The 20,746-nt window shown below is 42.0% G+C and overlaps 2 protein-coding genes across 2 annotated transcripts in view; both read right to left on the bottom strand.

Annotated features, from left to right (window-relative positions):
* Positions 1 to 6: 6 nt before the first annotated feature.
* Positions 7 to 3,874, bottom strand: pttg1ipb (PTTG1 interacting protein b). Its single transcript, XM_080037490.1, has 7 exons — positions 3,719 to 3,874; positions 3,295 to 3,350; positions 3,071 to 3,179; positions 2,400 to 2,505; positions 1,958 to 2,023; positions 1,387 to 1,433; positions 7 to 580 (listed from the first exon to the last, which is right to left on the bottom strand). Exons 1-7 carry the CDS (start codon positions 3,858 to 3,860, stop codon positions 537 to 539), a joined length of 570 nt encoding a protein of 189 aa, XP_079893616.1. The 5' UTR covers positions 3,861 to 3,874; the 3' UTR covers positions 7 to 536.
* Positions 3,875 to 5,231: 1,357 nt separating this feature from the next.
* The window catches only part of myo10l3 (myosin X, like 3), a 57,032-nt gene continuing 41,517 nt past the window's right edge, over positions 5,232 to 20,746 (bottom strand). Inside the window, exons 21-40 of the mRNA XM_080038618.1 lie at positions 19,513 to 19,619; positions 16,178 to 16,549; positions 15,723 to 15,753; positions 14,741 to 15,613; positions 13,801 to 13,924; positions 12,912 to 13,155; positions 12,673 to 12,768; positions 12,365 to 12,458; positions 11,973 to 12,028; positions 11,693 to 11,835; positions 11,316 to 11,510; positions 10,909 to 11,066; positions 10,296 to 10,419; positions 9,778 to 10,075; positions 9,446 to 9,653; positions 9,043 to 9,179; positions 8,743 to 8,866; positions 7,769 to 8,233; positions 6,874 to 7,065; positions 5,232 to 6,745 (exon numbers count right to left, since the gene is read on the bottom strand). Of these exons, the coding sequence (XP_079894744.1) occupies positions 6,641 to 6,745; positions 6,874 to 7,065; positions 7,769 to 8,233; positions 8,743 to 8,866; positions 9,043 to 9,179; positions 9,446 to 9,653; positions 9,778 to 10,075; positions 10,296 to 10,419; positions 10,909 to 11,066; positions 11,316 to 11,510; positions 11,693 to 11,835; positions 11,973 to 12,028; positions 12,365 to 12,458; positions 12,673 to 12,768; positions 12,912 to 13,155; positions 13,801 to 13,924; positions 14,741 to 15,613; positions 15,723 to 15,753; positions 16,178 to 16,549; positions 19,513 to 19,619 (4,146 nt within the window). The 3' untranslated portion in view covers positions 5,232 to 6,640. The remainder of the gene's footprint in view (positions 6,746 to 6,873; positions 7,066 to 7,768; positions 8,234 to 8,742; positions 8,867 to 9,042; positions 9,180 to 9,445; positions 9,654 to 9,777; positions 10,076 to 10,295; positions 10,420 to 10,908; positions 11,067 to 11,315; positions 11,511 to 11,692; positions 11,836 to 11,972; positions 12,029 to 12,364; positions 12,459 to 12,672; positions 12,769 to 12,911; positions 13,156 to 13,800; positions 13,925 to 14,740; positions 15,614 to 15,722; positions 15,754 to 16,177; positions 16,550 to 19,512; positions 19,620 to 20,746) is intronic.

Below are 20,746 nucleotides of genomic sequence, written 5' to 3'. Positions count from 1 at the left end.
GCAAAATGTGTTACGTGTTGCATATGGCTTTTTATGTTAAATAAATTAACATTTTACATCAATAACGACCAATGAAATAGTGTTTACTCCCAATTTAGTATGACAACAAGCACTGGTGTGTTATGGAGATGTAGAAATTGTACAATACTGCATTTTATGCTATACGAAATGTTTCGCATTTAATGGTGGGCTTCACGTTTTGACAGATTTGCCCGTACTTGTATTTCAAGTGTGGATAGTTAAACAAGTTAGCTGAACAGATATCTCAATGATCGTTTGCGTCACGATTAAGGCATAAGAGATATCAATAAGGCATAAAAGCAACTTGTAGCCTATGAAAGATGAAAAATTGGGTGAAGACTTTGATCTTTAGTGCACAGTCTAAGTCAGAAAAAATGCATCTGGGTGACACTAACTAAGTAAAATCAGATAATCACAGTTCATCATATGCTACATACGTATCTCAACGTTACTGGCATCAGTAAAATCATCTCAAGAGAGAAAAAAAGAAAAAGAAACCATTGTTGAAATTCTTCTTAACGGTCGTCCATACGGGCGTATGGATTATCCTTTGCCAGACCTGGAAAGAACAACAGAGAGATATAAATCTGTTGTGTTCCGAATCGCATACTTTCTACTATATAGTATGTAGAAAAAAGATTTAGGATGTCCCGATTCTTGTGGCCAGATTTAGGATGGTTAGAAGTACCCGGATGTCCTACTTCATGCGGCCAAGATTGTTAGTGTTGAAAAGCATAGACATAATAATATGAAAATAATAATGCTATGTCTATGTTGAAAAGTGCATCCTATTTGGGCGATTCTGACCCACAATCCAGTGTGCACGTGAAGTGACGTCACATCGACGAAGCCTCCATATGAAAACAAACGGGGATGCGACGGACATAAAAGCAAGAGGCAAGATCAAGGCGCAATGTTATGATGAAATAAGAGAGTAAAGTATGTCCCAATAGTATGCCTACTGCATCCCAACTAGATTATTTTTATCGTCGGATGTAGTATGTAGAATAGAAAAAATAAAGAGTATGCGATTCGGAACGCTACCATCATTTCAAAGAATCAGAAGTCCATCAGGTAGTGTTTCTCCACTAGATGGCGCAATTGAGTCAAATTAGCAATTTTGGAATGTTGCATCTTCTCGCAAGGTTGCTTTCTATGTTTCTACCATGTCTCATCAATTAAAAGTTATTTATTTTCATTTAATTGATCCGTCTAATCTTTACCCTACCCTGATAAGCATTCCACTGTTTTGTCACAGTGAGCTACAAAAAAACAAGCATCTTTGATACTTAAAATTTGCCTCACATTAACCTGCACACACACACACACACACACACACACACTAAAGAGAAATGTGTTTCTCACCATATTTCGTCCTGATTTCATCATGCCTCAGATGCATTTCTGTTCTCCTGTTGGGGGGGGGGGGGGGGGGTAAGAAACAAAGACTAGTTGTGAGACAACAGAGAACACTGGCTGCAGTGCTGCACTCATGCCTACAGCGTTTGGATCCTGGCATAGGGATAATGCTGTAATCGGCTGATGAAATGTACCAAAAAACACCATTTAAAAAAAACAGAAATACAGAAAACCTTTAAAAAAAATTCATTAAAAAAGTAATCATTTGGACACGTTGATATGAGACTGTAAATAGATAATCCTTATAAAAAAAACTTTACAATCTTTATAATTCATATCATTGAGATATAATCTTTGTTTTAAACATTCATTGTAGTGCATGGTGGTGGTAATCAATGAGCCACTGGAGCTACATGTTAAATGTAGGACAGACGCTCCCTTGTTTCTGTAGTTTGTTTTGTTTTTGTTTTACTGACTGACAGAAACCAATACATTTTTGTATTTCATATTATATTATCTTAATAAGGAACACTCAAAACTGGTTAATGTCAGATGCCCTCCTCATCAGACAACTGACCTCTCTTTCTGACGATTCTTCCTCGCTCTGTTTTGTCGCTCCACCTTTTCGTCTTCTTTATTGTTTCTGGAACACAACAAACATATATGAATATTCAACATGGTTATGTTTTTTTTTGTAAACAATACAACTCACTTTAGCAATTTAGACTCAAGCCTGATAATACCAAGACACATTACTAAATGAGCTTGTTGGGAGAGTAGAGCGCATTTTAATCAAATGATATTGAAGTCATAAGAAAAAGAAGTTAGTTTTCAGAGCTACAGATAGAAATTCTGTCTGGCTTTTGGAGACGGCGGTATCAGCCTTAGCCTTCCCGAGCAGAAAAAAAGAGCCATTGTCTCCCCCCTCTCCCCTACTCTCCACCCCTTCTCTCCTCCTCCCCCCCTGCCATTCTGAACCAGATTTCCTAGCTGGCGTTTCATGTGAAGTTAATGCTCACCCAGCTCTTTCCTTCTTGCGACAGCAGCAGCAACAGCAAACGATCATGGCAACGATGATGACCCCACCCAGCACTGACATGGTGATGATCAATATCTGGAAGTTTACTGGAAATCAGAGGGGGGGGGGGGGAAGAAATGTTTACTAAATGATGAGCCATGGATCATAACACATACTGTACACTACAAGCTACCCCACTCTTAGATGTTATACTGCTGCTGTAACTGGACATGATTCTTCTGGGTAGAATAAGCACCAGTGAATCATTGTTAAGTCATATAATTGATATAGTCAGGAGGAGCACCATGACTATTGGTAAACTATGATTTCCATTCTGTACTAAGGTTGTAGTGATACGTTTACTCTCATTATTTTATTCATCGGACAATTGTTACTTTGACTGATTGTTTCATTGTTTAACCTCTAAGGTGTCACATATTCTTTAAGCACAAGTCAAGCTCTTAAAATTGCCTTTTGGTATTCGTGAAAAGATCAGGAAATCTTCACAATAAAACGATAGTCAAAATAGTTGCCCTTTAAATTTTTCAAAAAATAGTTTTTATCACTAGCCCACACATATCCAAAATATCAACAAATGCCCAGTTGGAATCTGAATGGTCATCTAAGGCCTACAATCAGTCTTACCCTTTATTATACTGTCTATGGTCTTACCCCAACAAACCCCCCACCGTGCATCATTGAGGGGACACACACTGCTGGGGGGCAGGATGCTCTTCACTGGGTAGTCCATGCATTGTTTGGTTGGTGTGCACCACAAGCACTGCAAACAAGAGCAGCAACAAACACAGAGTTGTCACTGCCTGATCTTTGGTCTTTATACTAACACATCCACGGACAGAATTGAAAAAGGTATGTATTGTTTGCATTGCACTCACTTTCACATTTTGCAGACACTCATCACAAGTGGTGTTGGATTTCGAGGCACAAGAAGCTGAAACACAGACACAGTGTGTTATATTGTAGCCTACACAGCACCGTTAAGCCTTCAGTGTAGATTTAAGCAGTTGTATAAGTTAGGTATGTGCTAATATTCTACCCACAGTCAGAAATCATTGGCAGGACTTGCAAAAACAACATCGAGTGCAGCAGAGATTCAGATTGACAGGAAACACGAAAGTTAACGTTTATGTAGAATAAAACCAATGTCGATTGAGACGAGCCATTACAGTGAGTTAACATTGATTATCGCCATCGCTATGGAAATCCTTCATGCTGCAGTCATGTGACAGTCTCCTGAGCGGACTCTGGCAGCACTAAACAAAACATTACAGTTTAAAAAACGGGCAAAAAGACACTTACTCGGAGCCGGAGACGGAGTTGAAGTCTGCGCCTCTGTGAAATTGATACAACAGTAGAAGAGCAAGGCCAAAACAAAGGCTGGCGCTCTGTTAACTCTGGACATCGTAAGACGAGTTGAAACCATCGACCGCACGGAAACCATGGATAAAGTAACGTTTGTAGAGATTGGAGAAGTCTGAGGGGAAGAAGGGTGGACCTCCCGTTTACGGCTGACGTCACGAGCGGCTGACGCTGGTGTCATGAAACAGCTGCAGGGACTTTGTTTTGGTATTGTGAATGTACACAAACTGTGGGAAGATAGGCTATCAATCATTTGAAGCGGTTAAAATGTTTGCAAATGTCACCCTTGAGAGAAACATTATATCTGGCTGCTTTCTGCTTTTTTCTTATTAATTTACATTTCGCAAGTTTTACATTCACAAATGTAAATTCACATAGGCTACAAAAGACCAAAATTTTTTGTATTTATAAAAGGAGTAGAACTTTATATATAAACACCTTCTGATTTTCAGAACAAAAAAGCAATGAAGACTATTGTTGTTTGTAATTAATTTGGTGTTTTTTAATAGGCCTACTAACTATTATTATTGTTTTTTTGTTTTTCGTTTGTTTGATATTGTTTGACTGTCTTAATGTTTCTATATTTTATGTTTTCGTTAGATACTATGTAGGCCTATTTCCTGCTAAAAGTTTGAAATAAAAAAAGATTTAAAAAAATTAAAGAAAGATTTTTTTAATTTAAACCTTTATTTTTCCAGATAAAACATTAAGAACAGTTTCTTATTTACAATATTGATCTGGAAATCGTGTCTTCATGTAAAGTCATGTATTTAGTGCAGCATGTCAAATGAAGTCAAAAAAATAGAAAATAAATGTAGAATATATGCTTTTTCAGTTCCATTATTTTTAACTATAAACAACACAGCTTCTTTCAAACAAGGAGAATTTTGCAAGACCTAATGCTGTAACCAATGACTTAATAAGTGGTTAATGAATACGTTTTAAGCCAATAATAGCAATATATTTAAACGCCTTAATACAATGTTTTTTTAAGATAATTGTACTTTTAGCATTTACCTTTTATATTGATAACTATTCAAATTTGTAGCAGCAGCATCGATAGCTGATTGGAAAGTTAGTTTTACAGCCTACATATATTCTATGTTTCTTTGTGTTTTCTTTTCTTTTTCTGACAGCCATCTTTTTTTGTTGTTGTTGTAGTTGTTCACTTGAGACAGTTATGGATTCTGTTGGTGTGGAGACAGCTTTCAAAACTTCATTGTCTAATTATTTGTTTTCCTTTAACCCTACATGTGGATCCAGCTTTGGTGTCTCTCAGCCAACATTATCATCATCTAATCCTGATGTATTCTTGTAGGAACCTGTTCATGTTTGGCTCCTGATGCATGTACAGACTGAGAACCACTTAGTTGGCATTAACTGAACATGTACCATTACATCCTCCGCAAGACATCACAATGACAATAGATGAAAATCGACAAACAATAAGAAAAGCATTTGAAATACAATAATTTATTAAAGCATCTTTAAATTCTGATATAAAACATTTTTCAGATTTTTTCCTCTTCTTCAAAACAAAATCAACAAATCTCAGAAATACAGTCATCGTCAAATGGCAAGTTCAGTCTCTGGTGTGGCCGCCGGCAGCTGACCAGTTGGCCTTGAGTGAGTACGATTGGAGAGCTAATGGAAGACAGTGATGCAATATGAGGTAAATACTAAGCTCGTTATGTTTGCATCTCATCCTTATCGGGACCTAGATTCTGTAATCGACTGGCACAGGCTTGAAACCTTTCGGTGTATTTACAGCGGAGGAGAGGAACTATCCTCAGGTTAGCTTGATTATTAAAGGGATTTAGCACGTTGGGTGTTGAGGGCGACACACTTAGGATATCTCATGTTGACAGAAGCTCAGAATCAGGTCACAAAAAAGATAAGAAAATCGATAGAGGGTCATGAACAACCTGTCTATTTCTTAATCTAGATTTCTGTGTCCCTGAATGCACAAAGCGGCATCAATACATTTTTTTCCAGCACACGGTTCACCTCACTTCCAATAAATAAATACCCCATCCCCTTGCATGCCCTCTGACATCACTGGAATTAAAAAACACTGTCAAACAATCTCTAGAGAAAAGACACACTGAACAATGGTTCTCAAAACACATCCGAGATCGTCAGTTTTTCAGCCACAAAAAGTCATATCCTCAAGTCGGTATACACAATCAAACAGCTCAACACAAAGTACTTGTTCTAGGGCAGAAGATTGTACTCATGGTGCCTTTTGAGAAAAATATTTGACTGCAATGGTTATCTCCACTTTTGTAGGGGTTAGTCATATTACATTTTCTAGTTTGCTGAATTTTATTTGACTTATAACAAGCAGGTTTTTTAGTATAGGGATGTAAAGCCATTACTTCTACTGACCCAGTGAGACTCAACACCCGCAAAATGTGTATTTATTTCCATTCTTGAAAAAAAAGGCAAACATCTGCACGGAATCTTTTAGTCCAGAATAGCTAAAACAAGCACTTAAATAAGGCAAGATGAGCTGGAATAGTTATTATTATGCGTTAACCTGAGGGAATCTCCAACCAGGAGGACATTCATTACAATGGGGTGCAACATTTGAAGAAATTCCTGGAATAAAATATGACAACTCAAGCGGATTTGGATGTAAGCTCAAAGAAAATTTACACTTTTAGATGTGCATATCCGTCTTCAATTGTGAGAAAGGGTTCGGTGGAGTGCAAGCGCTGTCTGTTTTTGTCCTTGATATTTAAAAAAAAAATCCTCAAACAGACGAAAAGCTTCAAAATGGCGTTTGTCCATTTTCTCTCCCGTGGCCCGCTTTTTGTCCATTTGTAGCTGAGTACATTGTTTTATGCCCTGTTAGTTCTATCACCGGATCCAGCTGCTTCCATAACTGGACACAGACTTCACACTGCAGCGCTTCTTCACGATCATGTTAATGTAGGCCTTCATGATCTTTGTGATCTCTCCAACCTAGCAGTGAACAGATGAAGAGCAGGGAACTTATACATCAAATAGCTGTTTATAAAACTGTATCAATTGAAATTCTCTTTCCTCTTGCAAGTTCACATAAAATAAATTCTAAAGCCAAGGTAACGTACCTGTGGTGTCTCAAAGAACATTTCTCTCTCATCCACAGTGATCTTGTAGGTGCAGGGCAGCGGAGCGCCAAAGAACACAATGTGCTCGTATGGGAACGTCTCCAGGGGCTTTGGCTCTCCCTTCTTGTAGACAGAAATGTTTTCAGCACTCACACTCAGCCAGAGATCATGAGGGAAGCCGCCTTCTTTGCACTGTGAAGACACAAACACAAGGAACTCATGAACATCATCCAATGCAGCAGGAGATGCACCGATCTGATCTGCTGGAATCAATTCTGAAACAAGTCCTTCATCGATGTTATCATTTTGGTGTTTCTGTTTCGGTTCAATTTATTAAAGCTATAATGCGTAACTTCTGTTTCCTCCATGAGGAATTCTGAGGAACATCACAGCCAACATCACTGTCGGCGCATCTACATGAGGAACATCATGCATCGATTTTATACCTTCTGCTGAACGTCCAAGTTTTTTCTTAGCAGGGAATCACCAACTGAAACATTTTTGGGATTTTTCTGAGCTCCTGCGCCAGTATGTAAACGCTGCCATAGTGTCACCTCATAGAAACGGATCCCAATGAGTCCCACCATAGTGAGATATCCAAATGATTTGGTGAAAAAGAGAGCAGCATTATTGGATAGGTACTACTAACTTAGTTAAGAGTTACCATGAGTTGAGGTATCTTGAGAGAAAAAGTTGGATCCCAAGCAACCCCTACAAAACCTGATCCCCTGTGTGTGCGCGCTGAAAAATAGTCTGGTGTTTATACACAGCCTAGGCTCTCTAAACGGCCATCTAAGAGCAGTGGGGCTAAGAGCTGCAGACAGGTTATAGCATGGTCAGAAAGCTTTGTGTGACACCTGAGCAAAAAAAAAAAAAAAAAAAAAGAAAAACTTACCTCCACGTCAAATAGCGTGGATCCATATCCGGGCCACTCCTTGATGATGGTCATGTACTTGAGCATGGCCTGATGCTGGTCCAGGCCACTGAGGCGGGACCACTTCTCCACGATGCTGGCGCGGGTGGCAGACATCTCCTCCTTGATCCACATCTCCAGCATCTGCTCCTCCTCCATGCGTTGCTTCTTCATGGAGCCCGTCTTCAAGCCCCGCCGCAGGGTCCCGTCCAGGAAGCTGGTCCTGCGCCGCTCCAGAGTCTGAGTCTGACCCCCCGACCCTGACGCCCCTCCCACCTTAGTGAACTGCAGGATGCGAGCACGAAGCCGGCCCACTGGGTAGACATTGTCCAGGCTCCAGGTGACCCGCGCCTTGTCTCCGTAAAGGAATTGCAGACGTAGAGCGGCCAGGTGCTGCAGGGTCTCCTCTCGGGAAGGGAAGTGGCCCCGCGTCAGGCTCTCATGGGCCTGTTGGAAAGGCACAAGGATAAAGGTGTTAGTATGTGGAACAACTGTAATGATGAGCAGAATTCAAAAACAATATATTGAATGGTGATGAGCTGGCCCTGTCATTTTCTGTCCTTATTTGATGGTTTTGGTTTTTCTGTTCCAATTATTTTGTTCTTTGTTTTGTCCAAAAGCTTTGATTTGTTTAATCCGACTGAGTTCAACATGATAGACACTGATGGATGCAAATGTAATATGTATTTTCTATAAATAATATAATAAAAAAAAAAACTAAAGAAAAGAGGGGGTAGGACCAGAAAAGTGTTCAACCTATTCCTTTTGAACATTTTTCTTTCTTATATGTTGCTGTAAATTGTTTTTTTAATTGCTTATACGTTTAAGTTTGTGTTTGTATTATTTTAACATGTTCAATACATTAAAAGAAAAAAAGGGAAAAGGGTTTGTCAGTAGCATCAGCTGGAACAGGTGGTTTAAAAGACTCTTTGTATTACATGGTGAGTGATACACACCTGCTCAAACATGAACGCAAACTCAACTCCTTCTTTAGGCATGCTCTCCACATCCAGGAAGCAGTAGAGTTTGAAATAGAGTTTCCATTGGCCGTCATCCTCGCCCTCCTCACTGCCAGCCAGTCTGGTGGAAAAGGAGCAAAAGCACCATATTAAGGCACTTTTCTTTCCTCATTGTATTTTTTTTTGTATCATTATCAACTGGTGTTAAGTGTCCTATATAGCAGGAGCCTGAATATACAATAATATCATCAAATTAAGTATGTAATAGAAAAGCTGCCTGTTGTCATGTACAAATACCTTTCGAATTTAGCCAGAACATCGGCCACAAGAACCCTGCTTTCCACAGCTCGGTCAATAGTGTTGTTGTGTTCAAAGAGTGCAAACATGTTCCTGCTGTCCTCCATAGCCAGACCTCTGATCAGCTTCTCTACCACCTAGAGAAAGCAAGCCAAGACCACAACAACCACAATGCTTAGTAAAAAATACAATAAAAACATAAGTAAAAAAAACACAAGTTAATAAATAATAACAACAACAACAACAACAACAACAACAATAATAATAATAATAATAATAATAATAATAATAATAATAATAATAATTATTATTATTATTTAAAAAAATCCTTGTGAAAATAAAGAGAAAGTGTAGATAGACATTGAAATCAGCCCACGTAGCAAAAAGACCGCAGCTGGCTAACCTCTCCAGCGGTGGTGTGCGAGTTAATGGAGATCTTGCAGGATCCTCCTCCATGGCAGAAGACTGTGGTGGTCATTTCCTGTCTGGTGACCAGTGCCATGATTTCTTCTTGGGAGGGAACCAACTCTCTGGTCTTGGTCTTCTTCAGAGACTCGCCGATGAAATGGGCGAACATTTCAATCTCCGTGCCAGGGAACAGCTCCTTAATCCTTAAAAAAAAAAACACACCCCCAAAGACACAAAGATGGTGAGTCAGCACTTTCAACAAGTTCATAATCAGTGAATGACCACAAAATGTATCCACAAAAAAAAACACAAGAAAACACAAGGCACCTTTTGAGGTGAAACTTGAGGTAGCGTAGGATGCCTCGGCTAGGCAGGAAGGTGCAGCTCATACAGGTCAGGAGATGCCAGTGGGCGCGGTTGGAGAGACTGTTGGGGTGTGGCACGTGATTGGTTTGTTTGATCAGCTGACAGTAAACCTCGTCTCTTAGCGACTTCAAGTCTTGACAGGTTTGTAGGATTCCCTGGATGATTGGCACAGGGTCCGACACTGCCTCCATCTCCTGCAGCGAGTTGAAAATCTTCACGGCCTCGTCCTGCAGGCTGGTGTAACCCTTCTCCTTTTGCACTGGGAAAGATAGACAGAAATATTATGGTAAATTCCAGACTGCAGTTTTTTGTTTATCTAGCCGTAAGCTTTTATGTTGTAAGATTGATATTCCAGTAGAGTCTACTATTTGACTGAATGAAGGAAAATAAATAACTAAGAATTCAAATGGAGTATTTAATTTTTTCAGAACCAACATAGTTATAGTAGCAATAGCTTGTAAACACAACAGAACACTCACAGTGGATGCTGACATCTCCGTAGGGCAGAGGTAGAAGAGGGGAGTGCAAAGGATGCTGGGTATATCTCAGGATGGGGTTCCTCCAGTATGTCTGCTCAACCGCCTCCACGTTCAAACTGCTTTCCTGCATAGACAGAAAAAAAACCAAGTCAGGGATCGTAAGTATATTGCCATGAATGATCTCAAAGTAGGACATTCCTTAACAGGCAGAAGTTTGTATTCAAAATTAATTATTATTACATCAGTGATATTAGTAATTGCAATAAATAAAGGAAACAGCTGTACTGTACAGGGGGAAAAGAGGTAAACAATGGTGTTCTGAAGCATGAAAAAATCTAAAGAGTATCACAGCACACGCTTAGTGAGTGCATGTACCTCACTTTACTAGTGTGTGTCCCTGCCAAAGGTTTGCATGACTGAAAAAATAGCAGTTGAATACAATGTTAATGAAATGTCACGCAGAATTTTTTTTTATTGTTTAAGACATATGTAACATTAAAATCTCACAGCCGGACATTGCACACAGACGATTTTTGGGCAGTAATTAGCATGACTGTGACATTAGTAACGTAGCCACAAAAAAATAAACGATAAATACTCAAGTGATCAATACCTTGATGTCCCTGATAAGTTGTTGTGTTGGTGTCTCGATTGGAACTTTGCTGTCTATTGCTCCCTGTATGGCATTAGCCCACCGCATGGCTTCATTCAGCATTTTGGTGTAGAGACGGTAAGAGTGTTTACGTCCGTGGATGATTATATTCCAGTAACCTGAGTGAACAAGGCAGAAAGTCATCATCACAGACAAAATAACTCCCTAGTAGAGAATAAAAAAAACTTAAGAACTCCACACATATTTGTTCCCTACAAAGTGCTCAAACCTAAATAAAAATGGCTGATAAGAAAACGGTTTAGGGTGTAAAGGGGGAGTAATCCACACAGGATTACATTTGTTTTCTAAACTTTAAGCGACTAAACCTTAACATCAAAAGAGAATAATATCGTTGACCATAAACTGACCAGTGTCTTTGAAGACCTTCTCATCCGGCTGCACCACAGAGCAGAGGCTGTTAAGGACCAGAGTTCCCAGTTTGGAGGCGATGCGCTCTGATGACTTGTAATAGTCCAGAGAGCTGGTGGTCAGCACAAACCAGCGCTTCTTCAGCTTCAGAGACGTGCTTTTGGCTCCTGATTTCATCTCTTTATGTAGCCAGCCTGAAATGAATCATTTAGGTTAGTTGTATTCTTGAATAAAATGACACCTAAACTTTTCTTCTCTCATTTTTCCTTGTTCAAAATCCCATCATTGTTTTATTATGCTAAGCCCAAGGTATCCTACACACGTACATAAGAGCACAAATCAACTTTAAAATAGTGTGCGCTTCAACTGAACAGACCTCTGACTAAGAACTCCTGTCCGTCGACCCTTGAGTCCCCTTTGGATTTCTGCAGCAAGCCGATCCAGTGGTGCATCTCCTCGGGTGTGTCTGTGTTGCAGTGGATCACACGGTTGGCCGTGATGATCACAAACGAGTTTGGCCTGCGAAAAATATAAAATTAACAAACAATACAAAAACATGTTGTCATTCTGTGTGCATACTATCAACCTACTGAAACTAAAGTAAAAAAAAATAAAAAAAAACGTCCAGTGGGTTTCATTGGGTGTCAATCTCTCACCTGTCCGGGTTGTTGGATGCACAAACAGAATCAATCAAGCCCACGTCAAGTGTGCCCTGGACAGAGAAAAGAGGGTGATTTGAACGTCAATAGTTGCTTGCTTATTTTCCCTTCATGGGTTTTCTTCATGGCACACTGAATCAGAATCTGCAAATGCCATTAACTACACTGCCATCGTTTTTAACGTCCATAAAAATTCAACAACGTTCCACCACCACCAGTGTGCCTTTTCTGCTTTTTTAGCTTAATTTTGCCTACTATAAAACCCAAAAAATCTGGACCATCATACTTCAGCTGATCAGGTTACATTCTCCATCATTCCAAGTAAAAAAAGAAAAATGGGAGTTGAGGCTGGGGGCCCCCTGGCAGTAGAGAGGTAAAACAGCACTTACCACTGCATTCTTTGGGTTGGCCTGTTCATGGTGCATCTCCACCAGCTCCTCTGGACTGGCGCTGTGGACCCGACTCAGCACATTGAACCAACCGCTGGATGGGGTCAGAGGCAGTTCAGAAAGAGAAAAGTCAGCAAACATTGAATTGGGAATAAATACGCCCAGTATTTCCACTCGCGACCACAAGGGGGAACTTCATTTCCACACATGGCTCCTCAGTGAAAGACGATGACAAGTAAAACATTACCTACAGATCAGGCACACAGTTAATTGTAGATGTAACTGTAGAACCTATGGATATAATGTACCTGGCATCTTCTGGAGTCTCTGCATAGATGTGGTAAGTCCTCTCCTCTGTCACAATATTCAGTGCATTTTCCTTCTCGTGGTTGTCCACTATGTCCCTACAGAAAGACCGAAAACTTAGCAAAACATATATTTTTAGCAATTGTTTTGATTAATCTAAATTAGACCTCAATGTCTTAGCTAACACAATAAAATAAAATCACAGTTTTAAACCCTATAGTGACTGAGAACAGATTCTTACTTGGCTGTGTGGATATCGATGGTTCCTTTCAGCTTGTCCTCGCTGTCGTTCTCAAAGTACATGAGCTTGGACTCGCGCAGAACGAACCAGCGCATCTTCCAGTTGCGGCGGGACAAGGTTGACATCCCTCCTCCTTTCTTGTAGAGCCAACCGGATTTGAGGGAGTCCTGCTTGGCCCGGTACCACATGAAGGTCTCATCCTTGAGGACACACCAGCGCCGCCGCCACGGGATCATAAGGCCACCTGACAGAATGAGAGGTGCAGAGAGCCAAAGGATGAATCCTTGTTCATACTTCTTTCTGCTCTAACCACTAACCTGTGTTCAAAAAGTTTAGATTTCTTTCCCCCCATATGATGTCACAAGGGGAGAAGCCAACCATTACCAATCTCACTTAGCACTAACTTCACCTGCTATGTACACCCCCAGATACCCCTGAATCTAACTAGCAGTTAGATTTAAACTGGCAGTTAGATTCAGGGCCAATCAGAGCAGATTGTGCTTTCTGGAAGGCAGGAATTAAAGAGACATGCTCTAAAACAGACTGTTTCAGACAGAGACTAAAAAGAGGAGATTCAGCAATGGTACTGTAAGAAATATAAAGGTTGTTTTACACATACTACAGTATGTGACTTTGAACACCTCCCATCAACAACCATACCAGGGCTTTCACACACATGCATGAATAAGAACAACAACAATAAACAATTTTTTTTATAAAATGTAACGTAATAGAAGATAACATCAGTACTTAAACACGGCACACTTAACAAGTGCCTTGAACAACAGGCTTTTCTAAAAACTGCCTGACACAACCTTCAAAGGGGTGTTCAGCTGTGCTCAAATCTTCTGCATGCCTGCTGGGCAGTGATTTGGTAAAAGCTACTCACTCTTCATGTAGAGGTAGCCGTGGAAGTACGGAGGCCCGCTGCCATTCAGCAGATTCACTCTCCCATTGGAAACCTCCTCATCTGTGTCCACATAGCCATCGTTGTCCTCGTCGCTGTCGATTAACTGAAACAAGGAAAACAGCATTTACAGTGACGGATTAATTTTGGCAGTGACTTTCATGGAAAACATTTTTTTTTTGTTGAAAGAAAACAAACAAACATTAAAAGCAGGTGAATTTATAAATCAAATTAACAAACCTGCAAATTTGTGACTTAATTTCAAGAAAGTACAGGAGAACAGGAGTCTTCCCAGTGCATGTTCAGTTCTTAAATCAGTGCCCTAAATCTGTCTGCACTATGTCAATCAACCTCTCTGTAAAACTGTCATATAAACACCCACACACGCACACCCTCTTTTCCCTGACATCGTGCTGATCCAACAGTATTTAGGTCTGAGGTCCTTGCCTGACTAGCAGTATCTGGGAGATAGATTCACATTCTCTTCAGCAGAGCCAAAACAAATATTCGCAACAGTGTTTCACTGTGATTCTAACAGCAGCCTGAGCCCTTCGATAGAATTAGAGAAAAGGTTCAGGCTCGCACATGCTCACACTAAATATTGGGTGTGCAGTGTAGGTGTTGAGTCTATGGCGTGGGAAGAATAATATACCCAGGGGAAAGCTAGGTGTCTGTCGGCCTATACATGAACATGGAAAATTGAAAATGCAGTTTGTCTCCAATTTGTGCGCAACGGATACTTAAGAAAAGGACTGAATCTGCCTGTTCATATGCAATTCAAGTCCCTCTTTTTGCTAAACATAACATAGTATCTTTCCAAATGCATTCAATCTGTACTACCCAAAAAAAAAATGGTTACCCATCTGGATTAGAACTTTGGCACTAGATTGGAAAATAGTCCTAGTCTGGTGGTTTTTCTCACCGAGTCCAAGCTGCCTCTGAAGGAGTCTAAGCTGTTTTGGGTGCACGAAGATTTGCGCAGCACCTCCTCATCCTCCGTGATATGGCCGTCGTTGGTGCTAGCCCCCGAGCTCCCGTGAGCCTCTTCAAACTCCTCTTGGTCGTAGTCAGACTCTGTGTCTGGCATCTGGTTTGTTTGCGACGGCGCCTCGCTAGTAGGCTCAGAGTCCAGCCCCCTGCTGCTGGAGCTCTGGCACTGCCTTCTCTTCTCTCCATTAGCCAGCAGGGCGCTCCTAGGAGGAGGAGGTCTGGAGGTCCGGGAGTCTTTGAGGGGAGGGTCGTGACTCATGAGTCCGTTGGGGGCGAGTGCTGATGGGGAGAGCTGCTTTGCCGCTGTAGGACAGGAGCTAGCGGCTACTTGTCCTTCCGCGAAAGCCGGTGGAGGAGGTGGAATACTCTGCAACACTTCCCTGGCCAGAGGGACCACGGCCGGGGGAGGGAAGTCGGGCAGCGGGATGCACTCGTCTTCGGCATGGAACCCTTCATCCACCTCCACCTCCTCCACCTCTTCCTCAGCAGCGAGAGGGGCTGTGGTGTTGGATTCGGCCGGGTCGTGGAGGTTCTCTTCACTGGAGAGGGACGGCTCCAGACCACCAAAGTCCAGGAGGTCTAGGAACTCTGTGGCCACGCGGGAAGCCTCCTTCTCCAGCCGGTAGATCTCAGCGTCCCTCATCTGGCGCAGCTCCTCGTGAGACACGTCTCCCAGCAGGGACACCCCGTCCTCCTGCTGCTTCTGAAGACGTTCAATCTCCCTCTCAAGACGCAGGATCTCCTCCATCTGACGGCTCTCCTCCTCAGACGTGTGACTGAAGGACAGAGTGGGAGAGAGGTCCTTCTGTGGTGGGGTTGGGACAAGGGTATAGAGAAAGAAAAACTTTATCATGAATCATGCATTTTGTCATTTGAATGATTTTGAATGATTTTATTGAAAAAGAAGACATTACCTTCTGACAAACACCATTGACCAGCGAGTTCCTAAAGAAAAAGAAACAAAATAAAAAATGTTTTTAGACTGAGAATAATGCATATACAGTATAAAGGAATCGGATATTAAAGCAGCTACAAGGAACTTTGAGTTTCTGTTGATTCTAGCGGCACCTTTGGATAGTTTTTTCTAACGACAATAGCGTCCAAGCACGTGCTGGGGGAGGAAGTGAGTGAATACGTCCATGAAGAAAGACTGTAGAGGTAATTTATTGATATGTGATTTTGTAAGATAAGCAATGGTAATATTAAGAGGGTGAAACTTTGATTTTGTTTTAGCTGATGGTCTCGTTTGCTGTTCCAGGTCATTTGTGATCATCAGAGCAAAAATTTGACTTTCTAATTACATTTTAAAAGTTCCTTGTCCAGGGTTTAATAAATCCACCTTCATGTCACCCAGTGAGCTATAATCTACCTTTTCTCGACCGATTCTGCCGCCATATTCTGCTCTCCCTCTTGTTTCCTCATGGCCGCCTCCTCTTCCTCCCTCCTCTTCATCATCAGCCTCTGTCTATCCTCTTCCTCCTCCTCCTCTTCCCGTCTTCTCCTGTCCTCCTCTGCTCTGGTCTTCTCTTCCTCTTCTCTTCTCCTCCTCCTCTCCTCCTCCTCTCTCTTCTTCTTATCCTCCCTGTACTGGAGGTAGATGGATCGTGCCAGCTGGCCCCTGCGATGTTTCTGCAGGACCACAGTCGCCGAGCGCAGGCGCAGGAAGACGCGTCTCCAAAAGTGAGCACGGTAGTTCTTCTGGATGGTGACCACGCTGGACAGGACCCTCTTGTATTGTTTCCTGGTGAGAATAAAAATAAAATAAAAATATTCAGAAAAACATATTCGCTGTCATCATCAAGCATGGTCTTTAATCCCCCCAAAAAACATTGTCTGAGAAGGCTGTGCACCACTGCAAACATATTTGTTTTACGTGGCAAAACACTACTAGGGGCGCCTGCTGGCATGCTCTGTCTAAATAAACACACTAGTAGTAACAATGCCTGTACATTGTGAAGCAAGCTCGTGCTGCTCGTGTTTTATATACTATCTGTGGTGCTGCTCCACTTTGGCCATGTGGGCTGAACCCACAGGCACTGCACATGCATTGAAAACACACACACACACACACACATTGGGGGACGGGGACACACACATTATAAGCTAAATGTGGGCTTCAAACACTTCCATTTCGTACATTCTGGTGAATTTGTATGCACTAATTTGTGCATTCTGTATTTATCTATGGTGGACATGTCTTAATTTCTATTAAGGAAAGACAACAGGCTCCCAGTGAAGCAAATATAATGGAAAATAAAGCAGTAAGGCACTGAGGCATTCTGTATTGCTTTCAAATATTTACGCTACTGTATTGTTCAAAACTTCCTGCACATTGAAAACGTATTAGGTTATTATTTTTTAGGACTCACTACTCATTACACAGCAATATTGTTTACTATTATGACAATTTACATTGATAATTAAAATGGTGGGCTATCAGCAGACCTTTACAATAGGTCCATTGCTATCAGCCGTCAGCTAACATTAGCTTGAAGCTAAACTGTAACTTTAGGCAAAAGTAAGAAACCAGATGGTAACCAGAATGTTAACATTCATCCTTACACACTTGACACACTCTAATTCACCCTGAAAGTGAGAAAGTGCATCGTATTGGGCTTAACAAGCTTACCATCGAACTTACATTAGGCCACTACACTGTGCACTGCGCGAGGCTGACTAGCCGTCTGCAACCAGAGGCAGAGGCAAGCCGAACATCGGCAACGGCAAGTTGATGGTACGGTCCACTGTATGGGTGTTTTAAATAATTGGGAAATAACAATTAGGAGGGATATATGCCAACCCACTGAACTGTTTTTTGTACCTCTTTTGAGGAGAATGGGGTTGTCTTTCTTTTTGAGGGTGACAAATTTACTTCTTCTAATTATTGGGGGGGATATTCATACATGCATAGCCTGCTATAGCCTACACACACACACACACACACACACACACACACACACACACACACACACACACACACACACACACACACACACACACACACACACACACACAGATGTCAACTCCGTCAGATTTCCTGTCTGACATTGTTGACATATTTAATGCTTCAGGAAAATAAAATTATCGTAACATTTCATATAACTTCTTCAGAAATTGTAAGTCGGTGTTGACATATCATGGTTGTGACACGGGATTTTCAAGATTCAGAATAAAATATTCTAAAACCACAACACTTATCAGAGCCTGTCTGACTATTGTACTCTGGAGAGGTAGAATTTGACAAGAGGTCCTTCAAAGTGACAGCTGCCCGTTATTTCGCCTGATTTTATTACATTTTACAGAATGAAATGTCTGACGGTGTTGACTTACAGTAAAGTGGTCCCACGACTTAGAATCCTTATAAAACATGAGTGTTGTAGAAAAACAGTTTTTATTGATATGAGAGATTATTTAGTGTTGCTTTTGATGAAAAAAGCTATTTTTAATCATTAAAGTACATTTTTAATAGGTTTTATTGCATATGAAAGATTGAAACCTTCTCTGAAGACACACTGTTTTGGATGTTGTGAGAAGATAACACGTGTCATTTGACATAATAATGATACAATTACATTTAAGAGGATACTTGTGCTCCAGACATTCTATTCGTAATCCCTAATAACATCTACAATTTTAAATATTTTTAGTTTTAAACATAACTGCAGTTACATATGGAAGACGGCCTTTTGTCCCGGTTCTCAAGAATCACTGATATATATATAAAATATATCTATATACACATACAAAACCACGACTTGAAAATGACCACACACACTGATCCGAATCTCTGACCTCTTAAGCTGGCCCAGTCTCCACAGTAATCACTCCATGGCCACTGACTGGGCTCAGGACAGAGATAAGGTTACATATAATAACACAAAGGCTTCACTTGTGTCTTCAGGGAACTTCCCTAGCCTCCGTCTTAAGTGGGAAGGAGAACTCACAACCTGAATTCTGTCATTAGTCCCATTATGCTCTCCCAGCGGAGCTTTTCAGAGGACTGTATGGCAGCTTCTATACTGCAGCACACAGGTGGAACTCAGATAGCGTACATGCCTAAGGGTGTCTGCCTGTGCAGATTTTTAACCACCATGGTGATGGATGTCCCATCTCGTCTGACAGGCAGGAGTTGGAGGGGATGAAAAGTTGCCTCTCAGGCCAGAACAAAGAGTGCTAGGATTTTGTAGTGCCAAAGTTTTCTCCCAAACACTGAATGACACATTTTGTATCCGAGATCTGGACTATAAATATTCTTTTAAAAGTTTTGTTGTATTGAACAATGCACAACATGAGTTTGTAACGACTAACCCACTGGATAGTCTGCGAGTTTAAAGAGGTGTCCTCATGATTATGAGGGGAAAAAACTGTACACCCTTATTGCACTGGAGAACCTGTAAAGCCACTTCTGCACTTGTGCTGTATATAAACCCACATAACACACACACACACACACACACACACACACACACACACACACACACACACACACACACACACACACACACACACTCATGCACAGACAAAAAGGTAAACGTGTGGAATGGCACGCTCATAATCCCCCCCCCCCTCCCACAGACACAAACACACACACACACAGGCTGTACACCCTCTATTACAAAACAAACATTGACAACTGTCGCTGCCACTCACACGGCCCTCCGACCGTTCCTCTACACACACAAACACACACACTCCACCACTCACCTTGCCACATAGCTGAGGATGTGGGCGCGGATCACCATGCCAGCCTTGCGCCGCGCCTCTTCCCTCTCCTTCTCCAGCCTTTGCTCCAGGGCCTCCTTCAAGAACACCTGCGGGACGAGCAGCGCCACGGCCAGCAAGGAGTGACAGAGAGACAGAGAGACAGAGTGAGAGAGTGGTGGAAGGAAATGGGATGCTTGAGTTCCTTTTCTCTGTAAGGCTGCAAAAAAAAGAAAGTGGGCCCACAGAGATGTGAAGGGCCGATGTTGTCTTGCTGGCAGCAACCCTGTGCCCGCTGCAGAGGAGGAAGCTGTGGTTGCAGCTGAGGGCTAGCGGGCTAGCTGCTCTTCTCCCTGACTGCAGAGGGGGAAAGTGCAGTGTTGCTGCTAACGCCACCGCCAATGCTGCTGCTGCAGAGCCTCATTGTAATGTGTTCCGTCCTGAGCCTTTCCCTACTACTGCTGCTGCTGCGTTGGTAGCTCAACTGACGTGCACAGGCAGAAAGGCACAGAGAACAGGGAAAGGAGGGGAGGGGAGAGGAAGGGAGAGAGAGGAGGGATGGAGGGATGAGGGGGAGGGATGGTGGCTGCTGTTCAGATAGAAAGCCACACCCCCTCCCTCCTCGCTCTTTTGGAGGAAAGAGAAAGAGTTTAGTTAACCCTTCCCTCACTCCTGGAGATTTGTTCCTTTTTTTCTGTCCTGTCTCTGTGGGAAGTTCAACAGCCCCACAGCTCTCCTAGGCGAAATGAACACACAGCAGTGACATGACATTCTGAAACTTAATCAGATTTTTCTTGTCTGACCATGTTAGCAGTCTGGAATTAACCATCCAGCTGTGTGTCTGGGTTTATGTGATAATGCGATATCTGTTGCTAGCCAGGAGGATCAACTTGGGTCTACTAGGCTAGGGTGGGTTGGTGGGTCGGACCTTTTCAGTGTGTGTCCCCCAGATGTTCCACTAATCAAAGGATCCCACAGCTGCGGCCCTGCCTGCTTGTGTAAAGTCTGTGAGAGGAGGATGCTTCCCTCTCTCGCGTCCACATCCTTCCCTCGTCTGTAAAACAAACGCAAACACGCACACGCACATGCACACAATTCTTGCAAAGTCACCCAAGACCCCCTAATTCTGCACACACTTCCTCTGCACACAATCAGCACGTATATAATTACGTACAGATTGTTTTGCCAAAGGAAATGTAGCCCCCCCCGTCTCTCAGCCCCCTCCCCCCCATTCCCA

This window comes from Ammodytes marinus, assembly GCF_949987685.1.
Source record: "Ammodytes marinus genome assembly, chromosome: 12".
NCBI classification, from domain to species: domain Eukaryota; kingdom Metazoa; phylum Chordata; class Actinopteri; order Uranoscopiformes; family Ammodytidae; genus Ammodytes; species Ammodytes marinus.
This window is presented reverse-complemented; position numbering and strand designations above follow the sequence as displayed.

Excerpts from the sequence above, each read along its gene's own strand:
- pttg1ipb (XM_080037490.1), bottom strand. The coding sequence starts at position 3,860 with ATGGTTTCCGTGCGGTCGATGGTTTCAACTCGTCTTACGATGTCCAGA. Across the intron at positions 3,351-3,718 it reads AACTCCGTCTCCGGCTCCGA|CTTCTTGTGCCTCGAAATCC; the intron begins GTAAGTGTCTTT and ends TCTGTGTTTCAG. Across the intron at positions 2,506-3,070 it reads ACGGTGGGGGGTTTGTTGGG|TAAACTTCCAGATATTGATC; the intron begins GTAAGACCATAG and ends TCTGATTTCCAG.